The following is a 22,137-nucleotide window of genomic DNA, read 5'->3' as shown; positions in this document are numbered from 1 at the left end:
GTAGTATGTAGTAGTAGTAGTAGTAGTAGTAGTAGATAGTAGTAGTAGTAGTAGTAGTAAGTAGTGGTAGTAGTATTAATAGTAGTAGTAGTAGTAGTAGTAGTAGTAGTAGTAGTAGTAGTAGTAGTAGTAGTAGTAGTAGTAGTGGTAGTAGTAGTAGTAGTGGTGGTAGAAATTGAATTTTTAAAATTATTATTATTATTTTCATGTCACGTGAAACATAACCTCGATGAGTGCTATCAATCGGCCTATCGGCAAAATCATAGCACAGAAACAGCATTGATGAGAATCACAAATAACTTGCTGCAAATTATTGATCAAGGAAAAACCACCCTCCTTAGTCTTCTCGATCTTTCGGCGGCCTTTGACACCATCGACCATGCCATACTACTTCGAAGGCTACAAGTTACTTTCGGCATATCAGGCACTGCTCTAAACTGGTTTGCATCATATCTTACTCAAAGAACTCAATCAGTTTTAATTGGGGAAGTAACTTGGTCAGAGCGTGACCTTCATTTTGGTGTACCTCAAGGATCCGTTATAGGTCCAGTCCTTTTTGTACTTTACACTTCCCCTGTTGTGAGAATCTTAGAGCAACATTCTCTCGCTTACCATATGTACGCCGACGATACCCAGATATATAGCATGTGTTTGCAATCCGATATAGTTTCAAAGATAACTGTTTACGAACAATGAATCAACCATGTGATGAGATGGATGTCTGCAAATAGGTTAAAATTAAATGGCGACAAGTTTGAAGCCTTATTCGTTGCTAGTTCCAATAATAAGACAGATCCATTTACACTGGCACTGACAATCAACGATAATGACAAAATAATTAATACAACTCACAACATCAGCAAAAAATCTCGGCATCACCTTAGAGTGATAACTTAGAGAGTGATCTGTCTATGAACAAACATATTAACAATGTGAGAACAAGTTGCTATCTGCATTCTAAGAAATATCAGAACAATCAGACCATTTATTAATAGGGAAACTTGCAACAAATTGGTAACATCTTTGATATTCCCGAAAATGGACTACTGCAATGCACTGTTTGTTGGTCTTACAAAGGACAAAATAAACAAACTCCAGAAAATACAGAACATGGCAGCCCGCGTTGTACTGCAGAAAGACAGGAAAACTGCCGCTCCCGAATTACTACAGCAGCTGCATTGGCTGCCAGTGAACTAGCGGATTAAATATAAATCTTCAACTTTCGTTTTCAAATGCCTGGAGGGTTCGTCACCAGCATATCTCTCAAACATCGTTGAACGGTATAACCCACAGCGATCGCTTCGATCGACGAACGACCTCAAATTGAAAACACCCCGCTGTCGAGTGAAGGCTGGTGAACGCGCCTTTCAGCATGTTGGTCCAAGGTTGTGGAATTTACTACCACTAGAGATACGTTCTTCGTCTTCACTAGAGGAATTCAAGCGTCGATTGAGGACATTCTTATTCCGACAGGCTTTCTTTTGATTATGTGTATAATTAGCGTTGTTCGTGTACTGTGTTAGGGCTTAATGATTAAGTTAATCTATGTTATGCTCCCAGAGCCCTCATGAAGGGATGTTTGGCGCACTATAAATCTATACCATTATTATTATTATTATTATTATTATTATTATATTATTATTATTATTATTATTATTATTATTATTATTATTATTATTATTTATATTAGTTTATATAGTAGTAGTAGTAGTAGTAGTAATAGTAGTAGTAGTAGTAGTAGTAGTAGTAGTAGTAGTAGTAGTAGTAGTAGTAGTAGTAGTAGTAGTAGTAGTAGAAGAAATTGAATTTTAAAAATTATTATTATTATTATTATTATTATTATTATTATTATTATTATTATTATTATTATTATTATTATTATTATAGTAGTAGTAGTAGTAGTAGTAGTAGTAGTAGTAGTAGTAGTAGTAGTAGTAGTAGTAGTAGTAGTAGATGTAGTATGTAGTAGGTGTAGTAGTAGATGTAGTAGTAGTAGATGTAGTAGTAGTAGATGTAGTAGTAGTAGATGTAGTATGTAGTAGGTGTAGTAGTAGATGTAGTAGTAGTAGTAGTAGTAGTAGTAGATGTAGTAGTAGTAGTAGTAGTAGTAGTAGTAGTAGTAGTAGTAGTAGTAGTAGTAGTAGTAGTTAATGCAATAATTGTTGTTGTTGTTGTTTTAGCACAAACAAATCAGTAATAGCTTCAATTGGAAATTATTAGAGAGACCGAAAATGTACGTTTTAAGGGCACCTCAAATCCTTTTTTTGGTCATATTTAGGATATATTTTATATAAATTTCTAAATATATATTGTGTGAGGTTGGAGGAAATGTTGTTCCTTTTCTTCGTGAGTGATATCCAAATGGCTTAATTTAAGAATTGCTGATATAAAGCGCAAATGTCATGGCTTAGTCAATATTTTGCGCTATACAAATTATGCTTTTTATTATTATCGTTATTGCTTTATTAAACATGGCACAAATGTGATGGGGACACACATAAGTTCGACGCCAATAAGAATAAGTCATGTTTTGTAGTGAGAAATGAGAGAGTAAGGAGGAAAGGGGGGGGGGGGGGGAATCTTGACTCTCGAATGGTGATCAAATGTTGAATTAAGTGTGCAAATTTATACAATTCATTGGAGTTTAATTGGCCCATGAAATTGTGACACTAATTGGAGATTATTATATATAAATAATAACGTCAGACACAGCTCAAAACAGATGACATAAACTTGTTATGTTTGAAAAAAACCCCCGCAAAAAAACAAAAAACAAAAAAAAAAAAAACAACAAAACAATAACAAAATAAAACAAAATGCCAAAACAAAAAAAAAACAAAAACAAAAACAAAAAAAAACAACAAACAAACAAATGCACACATATGAACAAAAGGACGACTCCCCCCCCCCCCCCCCCCCCCCCCCCGATCCTCCTTTAAACATAAAAACACAATACAAAAAAACAAAAGCAAATAACGTAATAAAAAAAACAAAAAAAAAAAACAAAAAAAAAACAGAGGTAAGCGGTGTCGATGACTGGGTGTCTGATAATTACATGTATTTTACAAAACACCAACTCTGGATTTGTGTGCTCTTGTCTTGTAATTGTAAAACATTTTACACACAAAGGCCCCATTTGACTCGGATGTGAGTGACGTGAAATACAATGGAGTCCGAACTTCTTGTTGGTCTCAAATTTCCTCTGTTCTTTTTAAGTGTGTTCCATTGTTAGTGGATAAACGTTTCGGGCCTTAAACTCTTCTTCAGCCAACAATTTAAAAAAACCAATAAAGACATAAATACAATACTAAATAACAGATCCACGACATAGAAATTTAATAAGAGCATGGGCCTTATTTGGGAAGAAGCGTACCTTTACTACTTTTATATTTGTGACCCCTCGTCTCAAAACGGTATTATGTCGGTATGGACCAGAAGCTAAAACGTCAAATTATAGTTAAATCGGTCAAAAATATGAAATGTTGGTATTTAGCACAGTAAAATATGATATTCCTTCTCTATAAAGCATATAAACTCAACTTAAGCATGATATTTATTGCTACAAATTCCATTTTCAGCATCTTAATCATCCCGACTTAATACCGTTTTGAGATGAGGGGTCACATTTACTCATTTTTCAAGAAAATGTTGCTTAGTCATCAGGTCCATGAGCATATTATATTATATTGATGACAATATTTTGTTCTTATTTGCTTCCTCAGGAGGCGACGATGTTCAACAATTGTGTGAGGCAGGAGAAGACGAGTTCCTGGAGATTATGGCCTTGGTTGGCATGGCTAGCAAGCCTCTTCATGTGAGGAGGTTACAAAAGGCACTGCAGGCCTGGGTCGTCAACCCAGCAGCTTTTGAAGGGAATGGTAAGAGTAAGAGGAGGGTTCTTCTTCTTCTTCTTCTTCGTTCCTCTGATGGACATCTATGGCTGCAGTCCGATATCTGCTATGAAGTCTGTGGTCCGCTTTAGGTCCTCAGCCTCACCATAGAGCTTTGTGTTGAGTGTTGTAGGGGTGACCCAGTGGTTCGAACGTTGCACGTTGTATAATGGGCAATCCATAAGCACATGTAAAGTGGTTTCATGGTCGGTTCCACATGGGCAATAAGGGGTTGTTCCAATACCTAGCTTTGTAAACATATGTCCTCTTAGTCTATTGTGTCCTGTTCGGAGGCGGAATAGAGTGACTTGGCTACTTCGCTGAATGGCATGGATTGGATCCTGCTTGTTGTGTTCTAGGTGTGTGTCATTCCTTTCTTTGTCTATTTTTAGCTTTATTATTTTCTTTTGATGATTACCATCAGCAAAAGGAGGAGGGTTCTAAATGCGGCTATGTGGTCTAGTGGTATAACACTCTTTTGGATCGGAAGGTCCTGGGTTCGAGCCTCGCTCGAGGCATAGTTGAGTCCTTGGAAAAGACTCTTTACTCACATTCTCTCACCATACTCAGGTGTAAAATGAGTACCTGGCCGTTAACAGCGTTGTCTTTGTCCGAAAAATTGTAATATCGCCTAACAGGCGGCATGTCCCGTCCAACATGTTAAATGTTGCTGTTGACCAGGGACCCCTTGTAAAGCGCTTTGAGCACATTTAGTGGATATTGCGCTATATAAAAGCTCAATTATATTATTTTATAAATGTACATTTAATGTGCGTTAGGAGATGTTCTGATGTAGTTGGAACTAGATTTAGCAATTAATTACTTTATCTCTGATGACTAAATTCAACATTTAATCCGCATAGTCCAAGGCCAGTTGTTCGTGCATCAGAGGACGGACTAGATTTAGCAATAAAATACTATTGCTCTGATGACCAAATTTAGCAGTTTACCTGACTTCGTAGCACATTTTAGTGGATATTGTGCCATAAATAAGTTCAATTATTTTTCCACTTTCAGTCAGGAAAACATTCCCCACGCATGTTCACAGTATGACTGGCTCCTCCTCTCAAAGCATAGGCCACACCTCTTCACAAAGTATCAGTCCCAGCCATTCAGCATCATCACTGGCATTAGGGAGCAGCTTGCAACAACAACAACAACAGCACCAACAACAGCAAGACTTCAAGATGACTCCACCCCAATCTTCAACCATTTCTACCTCCACTCCATGGAGCTCAGCTCTTTCAGCCAATCAGAGTGGAGCTGCTAGCCCTTCAGAACAACACAGCAGTGGCCGAGAGCAACCTAGCCCTACGGACTCCCAAGAAGAAGAGTTTAAAGATATGCTAGTAAGTGTTGTGTGATAGTAAGTGTCGTGTGATTGTAAGTGTTGTGTGATAGTAAGTGTCGTGTGATAGTAAGTGTCATGTGATAGTAAGTGTCGTGTGATAGTAAGTGTCGTGTGGGTGTGGATGTGAATTTCATTTTGGAGGATGACATTATATTTAGGAGAGCATTTTTTTTAGATTTTGAATTAACTGTGTACTGAGAGCAGGAGGGGAGATATGAGAGATGAGAGAGAGAGAGAGAGAGAGAGTGAGAGAGATAGAGAGAGAGAGAGAGAGAGAGAGAGGGAGAGAGAGAGGGAGAGAGAGAGAGAGAGAGAGAGAGAGAGAGAGTAAAATGACGGTTCATACATATTCCAGCCTGGTAGCAAAAATATGTTAAAAATTTAGAGGTGAAGAATCACCCAAACAAGTGAAGTCAATTGGATAACACATTCAGCAAAAAAAAAGTCCTGAAATTACAAATGTTGTTACTTTCTTTGTATATAGTTCACTTATTCCTCATTTTCAAGGATTCCGGCTTTAAATGTTTTGTCCAAGCAAGGATGAGGAGTACGTGTTGCACTGTTTATTTATTGCTTGTGACAATTAATTTGCACCAATACCTTCAGTAATTTACCTCCATTTTGACTTTTTGCCACCAACATCAATGGAACATGTACAAATGTTTTATTTTCAGGTCTTGATTATGTAAATGTTGCTGCTTGAAGCTCGAAGAAATAAATAACAATGTTAAGTTGAATTTAAGCTTCAATTTAATTACGAAAGCAGATAGAATGGGCATGTTTCGGGTTTCCCCTTTATCAACAAACAGGATGAATGAAACACTACAGATGAATGAGATTTTGTGGTAGTGGCATTGTTAAGATGAATAAACAAAACATTGATGGGCAGGAAATAGTATGCTCTTTGTAAGGAATAAATAACAATGTGAAATTGAATGTAAGCTTCAATTTAATTACGAAAAAAAATCTGTTTTTGTAATTAAATTGAAGCTTACATTCAATTTCACATTGTTATTTAGGTCTGGAGTATGGTGGAGCTAAAAAAATGCAAAGTTTACTTTTAAAATCTCTGTCTTGACATATTTCAGTTCACCTCAGATCCCAACCACCAGCCTTTCAACACTGGAGCTGGGGCAAGTTCTGTGCCTTCCCTGGGTCAGCCCATGTTGTTGGAGCATCAGATAACGGCCATTGCCACTGCTGCTGCCATGTTAGCCCAAGAGTTACCTCCCATAGAGCCCAAGTCCCTGCCCAAGAAACAAATCAGCAGGGAAATCAATGTAAGTACAGAAGCCTTAAAACGCAAAGCTAAAGTTCTTTTCAAAGCATTACCTTATTTGTCCTGATGCTTTCATCTTATTTATATCCTCTTGCTTTTATCTATATATAGACATCTGTCGGCGGAAAAGACGGAAGGAAGATCCACGAATCAGGACAATGACTTGAAAAGCGAGAGATAAAAAGGCATCGTTTTATGCCCGGGGCGCATCAGAGACTGAAATGAGTAGTGGCCATAACTGTCTGCAAGACCACCGACATACTCCTTTGCCAGAAAACCTGCACATTTATCTCTATAACAAATAGCTACCTGGCATTGGTCATTGGATCGAAAAACTCAAGCTCAAAAAAGCCTCTAAATTTGAAGCATTAAAATTTCAATGGTGTTGGTTGCACACCATTTACAACTGAGATTACTCATCAACCAATGATACATCATGACTGTGAATATTAAATTTAGATTGAGATTTTATATAGCGCAATATCCACTTAATGTTATCAAAGCGCTTTACAAGGGGTCCCTGGCCAACAGCAACACTTGATGCCTGTTAGGCGGTATAACAATTTTTTGGGACAGAGACAACACTGTTAACGACCAGGTACTCATTTTGCACCTGAGTATGGTGAGAAAATATGAGTAAAGAGCCTTTTCCAAGGACTCAACTATGAGCAGAGCGAGGCTTGAACCCAGGACCTTCCGATCCGAAAGCGAGTGTCATACCACAAGACCACATAGCCACACAATATCTATGTATAGGTATAATTATCCAATAAAAATGCTTTATTTTAACTTGTGATGGAATCTTCCTTGGAGGCATTGGACTACTGCACTCATGTGGAAAATGGCAAAATTAAAGAATGAGCCATGCCAAGGTTACTGTTGTCTTGATGAAAATTATATTAAATTTGTCTCACTGAGTGCCCACTATAATTTAGATTTTATAAAGAGTACTATTTAAAAGACCACAGCATTTATTATCCATAATGTTGCAAGCAATTTTTATAGTTTCATTTTGAAGAAAGATGAATAAGATTAACTCTTTCAGCATCATTGGCCGCACTGTTCGGCCAGAGAAGAATCTGTTCTACTGGCCAATGGCCTACAGTGCAGCCGGTCTTGAAAGGCAAAAATAATAATGTAATCCAATCCTACTTTCTTTACATTGAACCAATGGTATAATTTCTTTCATCAGAACATTCTTTTGGCCCTTGGGGGGTATTGTATTTGAGATTTTGCGCCGAATTCGAATGTCGCTTTGTCTTAGCTTGTCATTCTAATGCTGCCTCAATCAGGTGTCAGCCATTTTGTGACGGAAATGCGAATATAGCCTCAACGCAGAAAAGGTTAAGCTTCATATAGTCCTATGTCTGAAGGACTACACCAACATAAAATGATTGTGTCTGATTTTTACAAATGACAGTCAAACCTTGTTATACCATCATGCTTTTGATACGATGGGTCACACACTTATGTGTTTAGATCCTTTGTGTGGTGTGTGGCCCTGAGCAAGTCACCTCGTTCTAGCTCACTTTGTGGGGCTGCACTGCAGGGTGGTCCTTCAGAGCCCAATAGACCTACGGAGCTTGAGTTTATCTTGGTTTTTCTCTATTAGTGTGAAATAGACAATAGCAATTGTTTGCTATCCTTTGGATAGAATGCTAGTCTATCGCAAAGTACTTTCCACCAGATCTAACAGACTCAACTAAGCAATCACTGCTGGGTGGACAGGGGGGGGGGGGGGGGGGGGGGGGGTGTCAGAAAAAATCTTTTGCATCCTGGATCGATCACGATCCCTTTGGGCGTGAAGCAGGTTCTCTATCTACCAACTGAGCTTTTTGGTCAGACTGCTTTTTATTCCAGTCTTCGCTTGGAAAAGACCCTAAAGAAATATTTCTTCTTGGGCATGAATTTAAAAAAACCCCAAAAAATAACAAAACATATTCCCTTTATTCATCCCATAGGGGAAATTTGTCTCTAGGGTCTATTCCAAGGAAAAACTGATGAGGTGACTTGCTCAAGGCCACACAGTGCAGTGACGAGTGATCGAACTCGGTACCTTTCGGGTACGAAGCAAAGATCTTACCTGAGCCACACTGCCCCTCAAAGTAACGGATTATTTTTCTGCTTTAAAACAGGTAGTGATGTCTATGTCATCTGAGGACCCCTTGAAAATGGATGCCTTGAGAAAATATGCTGCCATATATGGACGCTTTGACTCCAAGAGGAAAAATGACAGACCCATGTCTCTGCATGAAGTAAGTTGTGTACTTATGTAGAGAATATAGTGGATTTAAGAAGAAGAAGAAGAAAAAGAAGGAGGAGAAAATGAAGATGAAGAAGAAGAAGAAGAAGAAGAAGAAGAAGAAGAAGAAGAAGAAGAAGAAGAAGAAGGAGAAGGAGGAGGAGGAGGAGGAGGGGGAGATGATGATGATGATGATGATGAGGATGATGATGATCATGATGATGATGATCATTATTATTATTATTATTATTATTATTATTATTATTATTATTATTATTATTATTATTATTATTAGTTAGTAGTAGTAGTAGTTAGTAGTAGTAGTAGTAGTAGTAGTAGTAGTAGTAGTTAGTAGTGGTAGTATAGTTTATTATATTATTATTATTATTATTATTATTATTATTATTATTATTATTATTATTATTAAGAAGGAGAAGGAGGAAGTGGGGGTGGTTTGATTACTTGATTTTATTATTTCAATTTAAAACATTTCTTGCTCGCATCAGAAATCCTATAATTATTCAATGCTTCATTATGGGGTCCTGGTAGCCAGTCAGTGATTAGAGCACTCAACTCATAAGTAAAGGAATTTACATCAATCTGGGATCTAGTCGAGATTTTTTAAACCCCCTTTTTCCACACAGCAGTAACTGGGTGGCTGGATCTGTTAGATTTGGTGGGAAGACAATGTAATACAATAAACTAGAGTCCTATCAAAATGGTAATAAGCAATTGCTGCCTCACTTTTAATATGATAAAGAAAACAGGATAAATTCCAGGTCTAATGGTTATATGAACCACTTGGTGTAACCAAGATTTTTTCTGACCAACATTGTCCACCCAGCAGTAACTAGGTGGCTTGGTCTGTTCAGTCTGGTCGGAAGTAAATAATTTACAATAGACTAACATCGTATCCAAAGGGTAGCAATCTACCCATCCGTTTAATATGATGATGATGATGAGGATGATGATGATGATGATTATTATTATTATTATTATTATTATTATTTATTATTATTATTATTAGTAGTAGTAGTAGTAGTAGTAGTAGTAGTAGTAATAGTAGTAGTAGTAGTGGTAGTAGTAGTCTTATTACTATTATTATTATTATTATTATTATTATTATTATTTTATTATTATTATTATTATTATTATTATTATTATTATTATTATTATTATTATTATTATTAAGAAGGAGAAGGAGGAAGTGGGGGTGGTTTGATTACTTGATTTTATTATTTCAATTTAAAACAATTTCTTGTTCGCATCAGAAATCCTATAATTATTCAATGCTTCATTATGGGGTCCTGGTAGCCAGTCAGTGATTAGGGCACTCAACTCATAAGCAAAATGAATTTACATCAATCTGGGATCTAGTCGAGATTTTTAAAACCCCCTTTTTCCACACAGCAGTAACTGGGTGGCTGGATCTGTTAGATTTGGTTGGAAGACAATATAATACAATAAACTAGAGTCCTATCAAAATGGTAATAAGCAATTGCTGCCTCACTTTTAATATGATAAAGAAAACAGGATAAATTCCAGGTCTAATGGTTATATGAACCACTTGGTGTAACCAAGATTTTTTCTGACCAACATTGTCCACCCAGCAGTAACTAGGTGGCTTGGTCTGTTCAGTCTGGTCGAAAGTAAATAATTTACAATAGACTAACATTGTATCCAAAGGGTAGCAATCTATTGCCACCATCCGTTTAATATGATTCCAGCCAATAATATAGTGCTTAAATTAACCACTTAAGTACTCGTCCCAGTCAACCTATTTCTTTATATAATTGAGTTTATAAAACCTGTTTTTGGGGTTCAAAGTTTATATATGTATCTCTACCCACCTGTCCAACATCAGATATCTGTAAATGAAGCGGCTGCTCAATTATGCAGCCATCTTCCAGCCTTACTGACAAGGAGAGAGGAGTTATTTCCCTTGGCTAGGCAAGTGGTTCGGGACAGTGGATATCAGTACTCCAAGGGACACTCTAGGTAAATTATTATTATTATGGTACTTATGCAATGTGATGAGACTGTGCTTCGGATTTTAATGTGGTATGCTGCAAAGTACAGTTAACATGTTATTGTTGTTATGAAAATTAAACTCAAGGGTTGAATTAATGCAAACAGATTGTTTGAAAACTGTAACAAACTTATTACCCATCAAATAAATATTGAGCTTTTATATAGCGCAATATCCACTAAATGTGCTCAAAGCGCTTTACAAGGGGTCCCTGGCCAACAGCTATACATTTAACATGTAGGATGGGACATGACGCCAGTTAGGTAATATTACATTTTTTTCGGACAGAGACAACGCTGTTAATGGCCAGGTACTCATTTTATATCTGAGTACGGTGAGAGAATGTGAGTAAAGAGCCTTTTCCAAGGACTCAACTATGCGCAGAGTGAGGCTTGAATTCAGGACCTTCCAATCCGAAAGCGAGTGTCATACCATAAGACCACATAGCCGTAGTAAGATGAGATTGTGCTTTGGATTTTAATTTGGTATGCTGCAAAGTACAGTTAACATGTTATTGTTGTTATGAAAATTAAACTCAAGGGTTGAATTAATGCAAACAGATTGTTCGAAAACTGTAACAAACTTATTACCCATCAACAAGGTGAAACAACCAACAAACATATGAGACAAAAAAAAGAAAATTGACTGCGTTGTCTTCGATCAATCGGCAAAAAACGCCATCTTTTTTTTTCACTCACTGTTTTCATTCTCACTTGTCATGTATAACCTTTCTCTCAAGCTGCTGACCTGAGTCTGTAATTGATCCTGTGAGCTCTGGTATTCTTGATTAGCCTTTGTTAGCCTAGCAGGATTAAAACAACCAAGGTTCAAACTATGTTCGGCTATGTGGCCTTGTGGTATGACACTCGCTTTTGGATCAGAACGTCCTGGGTTCGAGCCTCTCTCGGCGCATAGTTGAAGGAAAAGGCTCTCCACTCACATACTCTTACCGCACTCTGGTTTAAAATGAGTACCTAGCTGTTGACAATGTTGACTCTGTCCGAAAAAAATTGTAATATCGCCGAACTGGTGTCATGTAACGTCCTACGTGTTAAGTGTTGCTGTTGACCAGGGACCACTTGTAAAGTGCTTTGAACACGTTTAGTGGATATTAAGCTATATAAAAGCTTTTTCTTTCATATTCATGTTTGTACTTTACTTATACACACACACACACACATACACACACACACACACACACACACACATACAAACATTTCATGTATATCCAGTTATCATCAATTCATGATTTGGTAGTTTTTACTCATATTACACCTGAATACAGTGAGAGAACGTGAATAAAGAGCCTTTTCCAAGGTCTCAACTATGCGCCAAGCAAGGCTTGAACCCAGGACCTTCCAATACGGAAGTGAGTGTCATACACCACATAGCTGCACAGGTCTCGATAGTGTTTTATGGACATTATAACATCTTTTAAAAAGTGTGTCCATGTTGTCTTGTGGTATGACACTCTCCTTTGGACCGATAGGTCTAGGGTTCGAGTGCTTCCCCAAGATAGGCACAGTTGAGTCCTTGGCAAAGGTGCTTTACTCACATTCTCACACTGTACTTAGGTGTAAAATGAGTATCTGACCATTAACACATTGGCTCAGCCAAAAAAAAAAACAACTAATATTGTCTAACAGGCGTTGAGTTAAGTGTTACTGTTGGCTAGACCCCTTTGTGTTAGAATTAAGTGCTCTACCAACTGAGCTATCGGAACCGCTGACATTATCGTACCCTTTCTATTTCATCATTAGGGCTGCAGAGATAATACAAACAAAAACTGAACCACTGAGTGACCATTCCCCTGAGTCGACCTTGACCTCTACACCACCACCACGGCCATTGTCATCCACAGTGCCAATTAATGTAGTCAGCAGTATGGATGATAAACTCACCAAGACACAGGTTGGTTAGATGTATATTAAAACATCAAAAACTCACCAAGACACAGGTTGGTTAGATGTATATAAAAACATCAGAAACTAACCAAGATGCAGGTTGGTTAGATGTATATTAAAACATCAAAAACTAACCAAGACACAGGTTGGTTAGATGTATATTAAAACATCAAAAACTCACTAAGACATAGGTTGGTTAGATGTATATTAAAACATCAAAAACTCACTAAGACACAGGTTTGTTAGATGTATATTAAAACATCAAAAACTCCCCAAGACACAGGCTTGTTAGATTTATTAAACATCAAAAACTCACCAAGATACACGGTGGTTAGATTTATAAACATCACAAAACTCACCAAGATACAGGCTAGTTAGATTTAATAACAGGAGACACACAAGAATTGATAAAATATGAATTACTAAATTGCTCTGACACAGAAGGAATTGTTCACATGAAATTTTCATGAAAAGGTTTTCACTTTCATTCACGCCAGTCACGTGGGGTAATGTGTGTTAACTCACTCAACCCTAACTTCGACTATATCCTTAGTTTACCCAGGTTGCTTTTGCCACATGCATTACATTTTATTACATTTTTCTGAGACAAATTATAGGCGTAGTATCAAAGTTAATGTTTTTAGTTTTTGTATGTTAATGATAGTTGAATAAAACTATCTTCATAATACATTGTTTTTCCAATATTGAAAAGTAGCAAAAGTCTCTAGGATTGAGTGAGTCAAAGGTCTCACCAAAGCAATTAATTGTTCAGTTGATCATGCAATGGCACTATTCTTGGCCTACTTATTGATTATATTTCGGTGGATTCCTATCACTTGATGCCTTGTCAAAGTTTTATTGTTAAGCATTATTTTGAAGATCTCTCTTGTTTGGGTTTGTAATACAAAGTAACAAATAATAAGGTCCTTCAGAACCATTAGGCCCAGAGAGCTGAAGCTTATCCCAGTTTCTATCGCATGAAATAGACAATAGCTATTGCTTTTTAACCCTTTTGATAGGATGCTAGTTAGTCGCAGAGTACTTTCCACCAGTTTCAGCAGATCCAGCTAACAAATCACTGATGGGTGGACAGAGGGGGTCAGAAAAATCTTGACTTCACCCAGGATTGATCTCGACCCCTTTGAGTCTGAAGCGAGTTATCAGGACTCCTCCCACATTTGTGATATAAAGAGTCTTGGTAAATACAACGTGTGGCAGACTTGGCTTAGCAAGATCTCCTGTTATTCGTGAGATTTCAATACAACCAAGTATAAGGGGATTTGAGCAAAATCCTTTCGAAAAGAGCACACTCATTTTATTGTCTGTGACAGTTCCACTATGCCTCTTTCTTGACTGCTCTGTGGCATTTCTTTTCTTTTTTTTTTTTTTGGTTAAAAATATTTTTTAAATTATTTGCATTTCGTTCTGGAACGTTTAGAGTGCTTATTTAGAAAGAGCTGACATCACAAAAGAAATATTACGACAGCAAAGACCTAATGTGACAAGAGTTTGAGGAAAGTTTGTGTTGAGGGCTTTACAGTGTTGGTTAAAAAAATAATATAGTGATCATCAATTTTGTTACGTATTGCAGCATCGAAGATGAAGTATTACAATTATTTTCATCAGAAAATTCCAACATTCCTTTCATTCTTCTCTCAACAGCTCTGTGAACATTTAAAATTTTTTTTTTATGTTCCATCCACAGAATGACCTGTTAGATGTGACCTCTAACCTTTCAGAACTGGCTAAAGAGCAGGAGAGAATAAGATCAGCTCTTCGAGTCTTGCTGGAGGCCAAAGATCACACTCAGATGTCCGTCTTGACAGCTGAGATGGACACCATCAATGACAGATATGCCGTGATGACAACCAGAAGACAGGAACTGGTCTTACAGTTAGCTCTGTATGTTAAAGTGATACTAACCTCTGCTAGAAGTTGTGGAATGTAAAACGTAATAAACAAATTTGAAAAACAGCTTCATAAAAGAACAAATAGACGACAGCCTATCTGGGTTTTTTAATTAATGTATTTATGTTATACTTGTTTTTTTTTTTTTTTTTGTTGGAGAAGGATTTTGGGCCCGAAACGTTTCGTGTTTGGTAATTTGTTATTTTTTTGAAGCTGTTATATTCATTTTTGTTTTTTACTTTTTACAGATCTGTATGTTGTTTTTTTTTTGTTAGATTTATGTCTCTTACTGTCCTAGCATTTGGAGTTAATTTTTTTGTTGTTAGTTTGTTTTTTGTATCGCTGATCGATATACATCAGTGGTCCCCAACTTATGGGCCATGGACCAGTACCGCTCAGCAAGTCAATTGGTACTGGATCACAAAAGACACATTGAATTATTTCCGATTTATTCATTATATAAGATTAACAATTTTTCTCTTTACTTTTAAAATGAAATAAATACGAATAATTAAATAGTGTATTTCCATGTTTAATGTGCTTCACATTTCTTTTTTCCTCTAGCTGGCAAATTTATGGAACCATATTTCCATTTCATACTGAAACTGTCACCTTTTTGTACTTTCTTACAAGATCCTTTGCTGCTTCTACATAACATAACATAATATTATGTAACATAACATACCATTACATAACATAACATAGCATAAAATAATATAACATATTATAGTAAGGGTTGCTTATTTCAAAAGGCATTGAAATACCCTTTGAAAAAAAACAAAAGTAAGGGTTGCTCAGGTCAAAATTTCATGATATGATCATAAATCTGAACATCATAAGATACATGATGAGCAACCAAAGATATAACAATTTAAAAGACTTCTCTCTTTTTTTTTTTTCCTTTTCTTTTATTTCATTTATTTATTTTTTTTCTTCCTTTTCCTTATTTTTTTAATAGCATAAAACAAAATATTGTCTTTATTATTTCTTGTTGTTTTTTTTTTTTTTTGTTTTTTTTTTTTAGGTTGAGTCGTCAGTCACCCAACTTTCCATTATCAGGAGGTAAATATTAACTATTGTCTTTTATTTTTTTTATTATTGTTCAATTTCTTCTTCTTCTCCTTCTTCTTCTTCTTCTTCTTCTTCTTCTTCTTCTTCTTCTTCTTCTTCTTCTTCTTCTTCTTCTTCTTCTTCTTCTTCTTCTTCTTCTTCTTCTTCTTCTTCTTCTTCTTCTTCTTCTTCTTCTTCTTCTTCTTCTTCTTCTTCTTCTTCTTCTTCTTCTTCTTCTTCTTCTTCTTCAAAAAAGAAATCATCAACTTCCCAGTTCTTACTCAATATAGATGTGTATTTATCACATAGAATATAATGATAATAATGATGATGATGATGATGATGATAATAATAATGATAATAATAATAATAATAATAATAATAATAATAATAATAATAATAATAATAATAATAATATATATTAATAATAATAATAATAATAATAATAATAATAATAATAATAATAATAATAATAATAATAATAATAATAATACAGCCCACTCTGGATAATCGCAACACCGAGAGATCAGCGAAAATGTTGCGATTAGTGCGGGGCGGTCCTTGGCAAGCTTAAGGACCACGGTCCTACGGTCCTTGGGAAATGAAGACCGCAAGGACCGGTCCTAGGACCGGTCCTTTTCGACATTGAACATTCCTGAGAGACTGTTGGAAATTCGAACCGGTTTGACCTTTGAGACTGTGGGATCGTTCATTCTTGAACCGTTAAAGACCGCTACACGATGAAAACCGTGGTCTACAGGAGTAAAACACACGGAGTAGTCACACTCATTTCAAATTGTAACCTAATTAGAGAAGAGGGGTGATGCCTTCTTTATTTGCTCACCGTACTTCATTGTTACTTCGATAATTTAATAAAATTTGAAATTTATCCCCATTAACGGAGATAATGGCATCGCCCAAGGCGTTGATCGAGTTGTTCGTGGCGTTGATACACACACGCAACTCCTACCCCCCCCCCCCACACACACACATTAGAGGGCAGCGAGCATTGAAGAGTAAGAGAGAGACGTGAAGTTATAATAAGAGGGGGTGGATGAGGTAATAAGAGGGGTCGATGGTGACTTTTCGCCAGATCTAACAAACTCAGCTACCCATTCATTGCTGAGTAGACAGGGATTCAGAAAAAAATCGACTGCACCCGGGATCGATCTCTGGCCCTTTGCGTATAAAGAGAGTGCTCTATCAACTGAGCTATCGGGGTCCCAAATATTCTATTGGACTTTTTTAAAATTCAGACGTTATAACTGTTTTTTTTGGAAGGAAGAAACTAATGAAACTCGTATTATTTGATTAGTAAAAACACCAAACGAAATTTTAATATTATTGTATTATTTTAAATGACAACACTGCGATAGAAAGGAGTGGTGACAAGAGATGGACAAAAGAAAACAAAAAATCGGATTTGCTACTTGCTAGGTTCGACACACACACACACACACACACACACAAACACACACATCTTTAGTAGTCACATACATTTCAAACAATAACCCATTAGAGAAGAGGGGTCATGCCTTCACCATAGATCATTGTCATTGCGATCATTATGGTGTAGTAAATTTTGAAATTTACCCCGTATAATGGAATCGTCCAAGGCGTGCACCTCCTGTTCCCCCATCTCACACACGAAAGGGCGGTTTGCGGAGTGGAGGTTGGTGGTCGTCTGCCTGTATGGTCGTCTGTGTCGTTTAGTGTATGGCAAAGGGGGGTGGTTGCGATTAATTAAGTGGGATGGGTGGTGATTGGTGGAAGATAGGCAACCAAAGCAACGAATCGCTGGGGAAGTAGTAGGCTATGGCGCGAGACCGTAGGACCGTGGTCCTTGCAAGGACCGCCCCGCACTAGTTGAAAGGTGATAAGAAGTGAGGACCGCCGCCGATCTTCCCCTATGGGACCGGTCTTCGGTTCACAGCTAAAAGACCGTGGGACCGCGGTCCAGACCGGTCTTCAGCGCGGCACTAGTTGCGATTAACTGAAGTTGAGTTTCCTGTCCACTATTGCAACATTTTCTCTCTGAGTTTAAATGGGCTTGGGACCGTCCACAGCTGCTTTATCTTTGGTCGTTTTCAGATAAAATGATGGGGCACTTACCGCTTATTTGAAGTTTTTATAGCAATTTTGATTTGACCACTGGTCAGTTTCATATATATATATATATATATATATATATATATATATATATATATATATATATATATATATATATATATATGGTAAACTCAAACCAGTTGTTGTAAACATTGCTTGTAGTCTACCACAGACTGAGCAATTTGGTTGAAACAAAAACCATATGGTAGCCGTGTATAAATTTTGACAAGCAAAAACAGCTTTGATGCAAGCCGACATCTTATTCAGATTGGACCATCTTTCACTCTTTTGCTCTCAACATTTGTTCAAAGAGATTAGCCATGATGAGAAACGATGAGCTCTCACCAAACCCATTGGTCATAATGCACAAGTTGTCAATTCCAAAACAATGGATAATATCGCTCAGTCTCTTCTTACAACTGTCATTGTCTACCTGTTGTCTGGCCTATGTCCAGCCCCCTCGCATCCCATCTAATGTTACAGATGACCTCACATGCCCATACTGCAATGCCCCGCCCTCTTTTGTGTCTCTATCACATTAAACCCCGCCCTCTCTCGATTCTTCATTCCGTCATGATTTCATGCTTGATGAAATCTAATCATGAGATTTTGTTTGATTGATTTCTTGAATTTGTCCATTTTTTTGAGGTTGAAAAATTGTTGCCATTAACAAGTGACTTTTATATACAATTGATTGAATTTTTCGATAAATGTTGCGATTAACTGATAGTTGCAATTAACAGAGTTGCAATTAACCTGAGTGGACTGTAATGATAATAATAATAGTAATAATAATAATGATAATAATAATAATAATAACAATAATAATAATCATAATAATAACAATTAACAGAGTTGCAATTATCCAGAGTGGACTGTAATAATAATAATATTTGTAATAATAATAATGATAATAATAATGATGATAATAATAATAATAATAATAATAATAATAATAATAATAATAATAATAATAATAATAATAATAATAATAATAATAATAATAATAATAATAATAATAATAAATAATATACTACTACTACTACTACTACTACTACTACTACTACTACTACTACTACTACTACTACTACTACTACTACTACTACTTAGCTAGTCAGCTGATCCTGCGTAGGACGTTGCTTCCCGAACTTTCTTGCGAAACAGTTTACGGTTTTCCGCCAGTCTACTTGCTTGAGTTGCTGTCATTCCCAGCCATTCACATATATCTTGTTCCCACTACTACTACTACTACTACTACTACTACTACTACTACTACTACTACTACTACTACTACTACTACTACTACTAATAATAATAATAATAATGATGATGATGATGTCAATATATAACCTTATCACTTACCAAGAAAACAAAAAAAAAAGAGAAAAGGAACACACAAAAACTCAATATTATCTAAGAAAAACTAACAAACAAAAAAAACAGTGTGATGTCGATACGTTGGTGCTGCACTGTGGATAATAATTATTTTAATTTAAAGATATACTTTACCTGTGAGAATTACTCCAAAATACCGTAATTCATCTGGATTTTTATAATTATAAGTGATATATTGATGTTTTTACTTTTATTTTTATTGGCTTAAGAAGGGTTGTGAGCCTTAATGGCCCGTGTTCATATTTTGTTTGTTTTCTTTAAACTGTTATATTCATTTACGTACATTGCTTTGTTAAAAATTGCTATATTAAATTTTTTTAAAATTTCGTTTCAGCCTCTTTTCCTTCAAACATGAAAAATAACAACAGCAACAGTAGTAGCAGCAACAGTCCTTTACCATCAGGATCTTTGAAGACAAATGAGCTGACAAAAAACATTGATGTCAAACACCACAATATCCTTAACAACAACAATAAGAATAACATTGACCGGATTACTCCATCTAGTAACTCTCTCAACACCCTCTATATGGCTGCGGCACTCCAAAACAGCCCCTTGAGTTCTTTGAATAACAGTAACCATGACGGTTCACTCATTGAGGAAGGACTTCGAATCGCTACTCAATACGGCATGTCTGACTTTGCACAGGAATTATTGGGCATGAAAGGCTTGCAGCAGTCACCTTCTCAAGACAGTGATGACACTAACCTTGACCTCTCTACTGCAGGGGTCAACAAGGGAGGCAACTACCAAAGGTCTCTGAATAACTTTGACCTAAGCACGACTACAAAGGTCAGCAAAGGAGGTAGATTTAAATCTTCAACCGACAAGAGTGATGAGGGGCAACTTTATCAGAAGAAAGAGGAACCCCTTAACACTGTATCTGTTATTGAAATGGATGACAAAAGTGAAAAGAAAAATAGAAAACACAATCAGAAAAATTCATTGGATGCTTCTTGTGTCACTAGTTTATCCTGTGAAACTTTGCCCTCTCATTCAACTCATCATAATGAATCTACATCATCATCATTGTCACTATTATCATCACCATCATCATCATCATCATCATCATTATCCTTGACTTCGTCATCTTCTTCAAAATCATTGTATGCTACGGCGACCACCACCACCTCAACAAAAACATCAACTGGCATCAACATTGTCTCCGGCATAGGATTTCAGCAATATGTTTCATCGCCCACTACCACCACACAAAAATTGCAATCCTTAGATACTCTCAAGATTTCAGCATCGTTGAGACCTGTGGGATCCACTCTTAATACCAATAGCTCTCAAGACAATGTGAGTCACAAAAAACAAAAGAAAACAAATATTTCACCGTGTGTCTCTCCATCCCAAACAATAACAAAAGACACTGATGGTTTCGGTTTGTCACCTTCATCATGTGAAAGCAATCCAAATATGAATAATAATAATAATAATAATAATAATAATAATAATATCAACACTTGTCTCAGCAACAAAACTAGAAACAGCAACAACAACAGCAATAACTCCCCAGAAAACGATGAAAGTAAAACTGATGAATTCGTTACATTATCTATCCCCACAACTGATCATTGTAAAAATATCATGGCAACTGCTACAACTACCATCAACATTGACAATCTCACCATGAGAATCAAACTGAATAATACTCAGAGTAATCTTCGTAGTAATGATAATGATAATAATAATACCAATAACAACAGTAGTAATAGTGGTGATAGTAGCAGCAATAGTTTTGACCACAGACAATCAGTGAGTGCTGTTATCAGTAACAAGTCACCATCACCTTCTTCTGTATCATCGTCCCCATCAGAAACAACTCGCAGGTCCAATAGGAAACGCACATCAGAACCAGATTATTATCTCATCAATGGAGGAGAAAAACGCTTTCGACCTCACTCTTCACGGAGAAGCAGCAGCACATCCAGCGAGAGGAACACATAACCCCTTCTCACTACTTTTGATACATCCAGCGAGAGGAACACATAACCCCTCCTCACTACTTTTGATATATCCAGCGAGAGGAACACATAACCCCTCCTCACTACTTTTGATATATCCAGCGAGAGGAACACATAACCCCTCCTCACTACTTTTGATACATCCAGCGAGAGGAACACATAAACCCTCCTCACTACTTTTGATACATCCAGCGAGAGGAACACATAAACCCTCCTCACTACTTTTGATACATCCAGCGAGAGGAACACATAAACCCTCCTCACTACTTTTGATACATCCAGCGAGAGGAACACATAACGCCTCCTCACTACTTTTGATACATCCAGCGAGAGGAACACATAAACCCTCCTCACTACTTTTGATACATCCAGCGAGAGGAACACATAACCCCTCCTCACTACTTTTGATACATCCAGCGAGAGGAACACATAACCCCTCTCACTACTTTTGATATATCCAGCGAGAGGAACACATAACCCCTCCTCACTACTTTTGATACATCCAGCGAGAGGAACACATAACCCCTCCTCACTACTTTTGATACATCCAGCGAGAGGAACACATAAACCCTCCTCACTACTTTTGATAAATCCAGCGAGAGGAACACATAACCCCTCCTCACTACTTTTGATACATCCAGCGAGAGGAACACATAACCCCTCCTCACTACTTTTGATACATCCAGCGAGAGGAACACATAACCCCTCCTCACTACTTTTGATACATCCAGCGAGAGGAACATTAAACCCTCCTCACTACTTTTGATACATCCAGTGAGAGGAACACACAACTCCTCCTCACTACTTTTGATACATCCAGCGAGAGGAACACATAACCCCTCCTCACTACTTTTGATATATCCAGCGAGAGGAACACATAAACCCTCCTCACTACTTTTGATACATCCAGCGAGAGGGACACATAACCCCTCCTCACTACTTTTGATACATCCAGTGAGAGGAACACATAACCCCTTCTCACTACTTTTGATACATCCAGCGAGAGGAAC

The 22,137-nt window shown here is 36.8% G+C and overlaps 1 protein-coding gene across 1 annotated transcript in view; it reads left to right on the top strand.

The window, feature by feature from the left end:
• Positions 1-21,225, top strand: part of LOC144957456 (uncharacterized) — a 44,175-nt gene extending 22,950 nt beyond the window's left edge. The window contains exons 3-11 of the mRNA XM_078888731.1: positions 3,723-3,878; positions 4,908-5,239; positions 6,330-6,521; positions 8,656-8,775; positions 10,627-10,760; positions 12,552-12,702; positions 14,401-14,597; positions 15,628-15,665; positions 19,492-21,225. Of these exons, the coding sequence (XP_078744857.1) occupies positions 3,723-3,878; positions 4,908-5,239; positions 6,330-6,521; positions 8,656-8,775; positions 10,627-10,760; positions 12,552-12,702; positions 14,401-14,597; positions 15,628-15,665; positions 19,492-21,110 (2,939 nt within the window). The 3' untranslated portion in view covers positions 21,111-21,225. The remainder of the gene's footprint in view (positions 1-3,722; positions 3,879-4,907; positions 5,240-6,329; positions 6,522-8,655; positions 8,776-10,626; positions 10,761-12,551; positions 12,703-14,400; positions 14,598-15,627; positions 15,666-19,491) is intronic.
• The last annotated feature ends 912 nt before the right edge of the window (positions 21,226-22,137 follow it).

This window comes from Berghia stephanieae, chromosome 12 (assembly GCF_034508935.2).
Source record: "Berghia stephanieae isolate SIO BIC M18660-M18661 chromosome 12, UCSD_Bste_1.3, whole genome shotgun sequence".
Taxonomy (NCBI): Eukaryota; Metazoa; Mollusca; class Gastropoda; order Nudibranchia; family Aeolidiidae; genus Berghia; species Berghia stephanieae.
The sequence above is the reverse complement of the archived record's forward strand: the minus strand, read 5'-3'. Positions and strand labels throughout refer to the sequence as shown.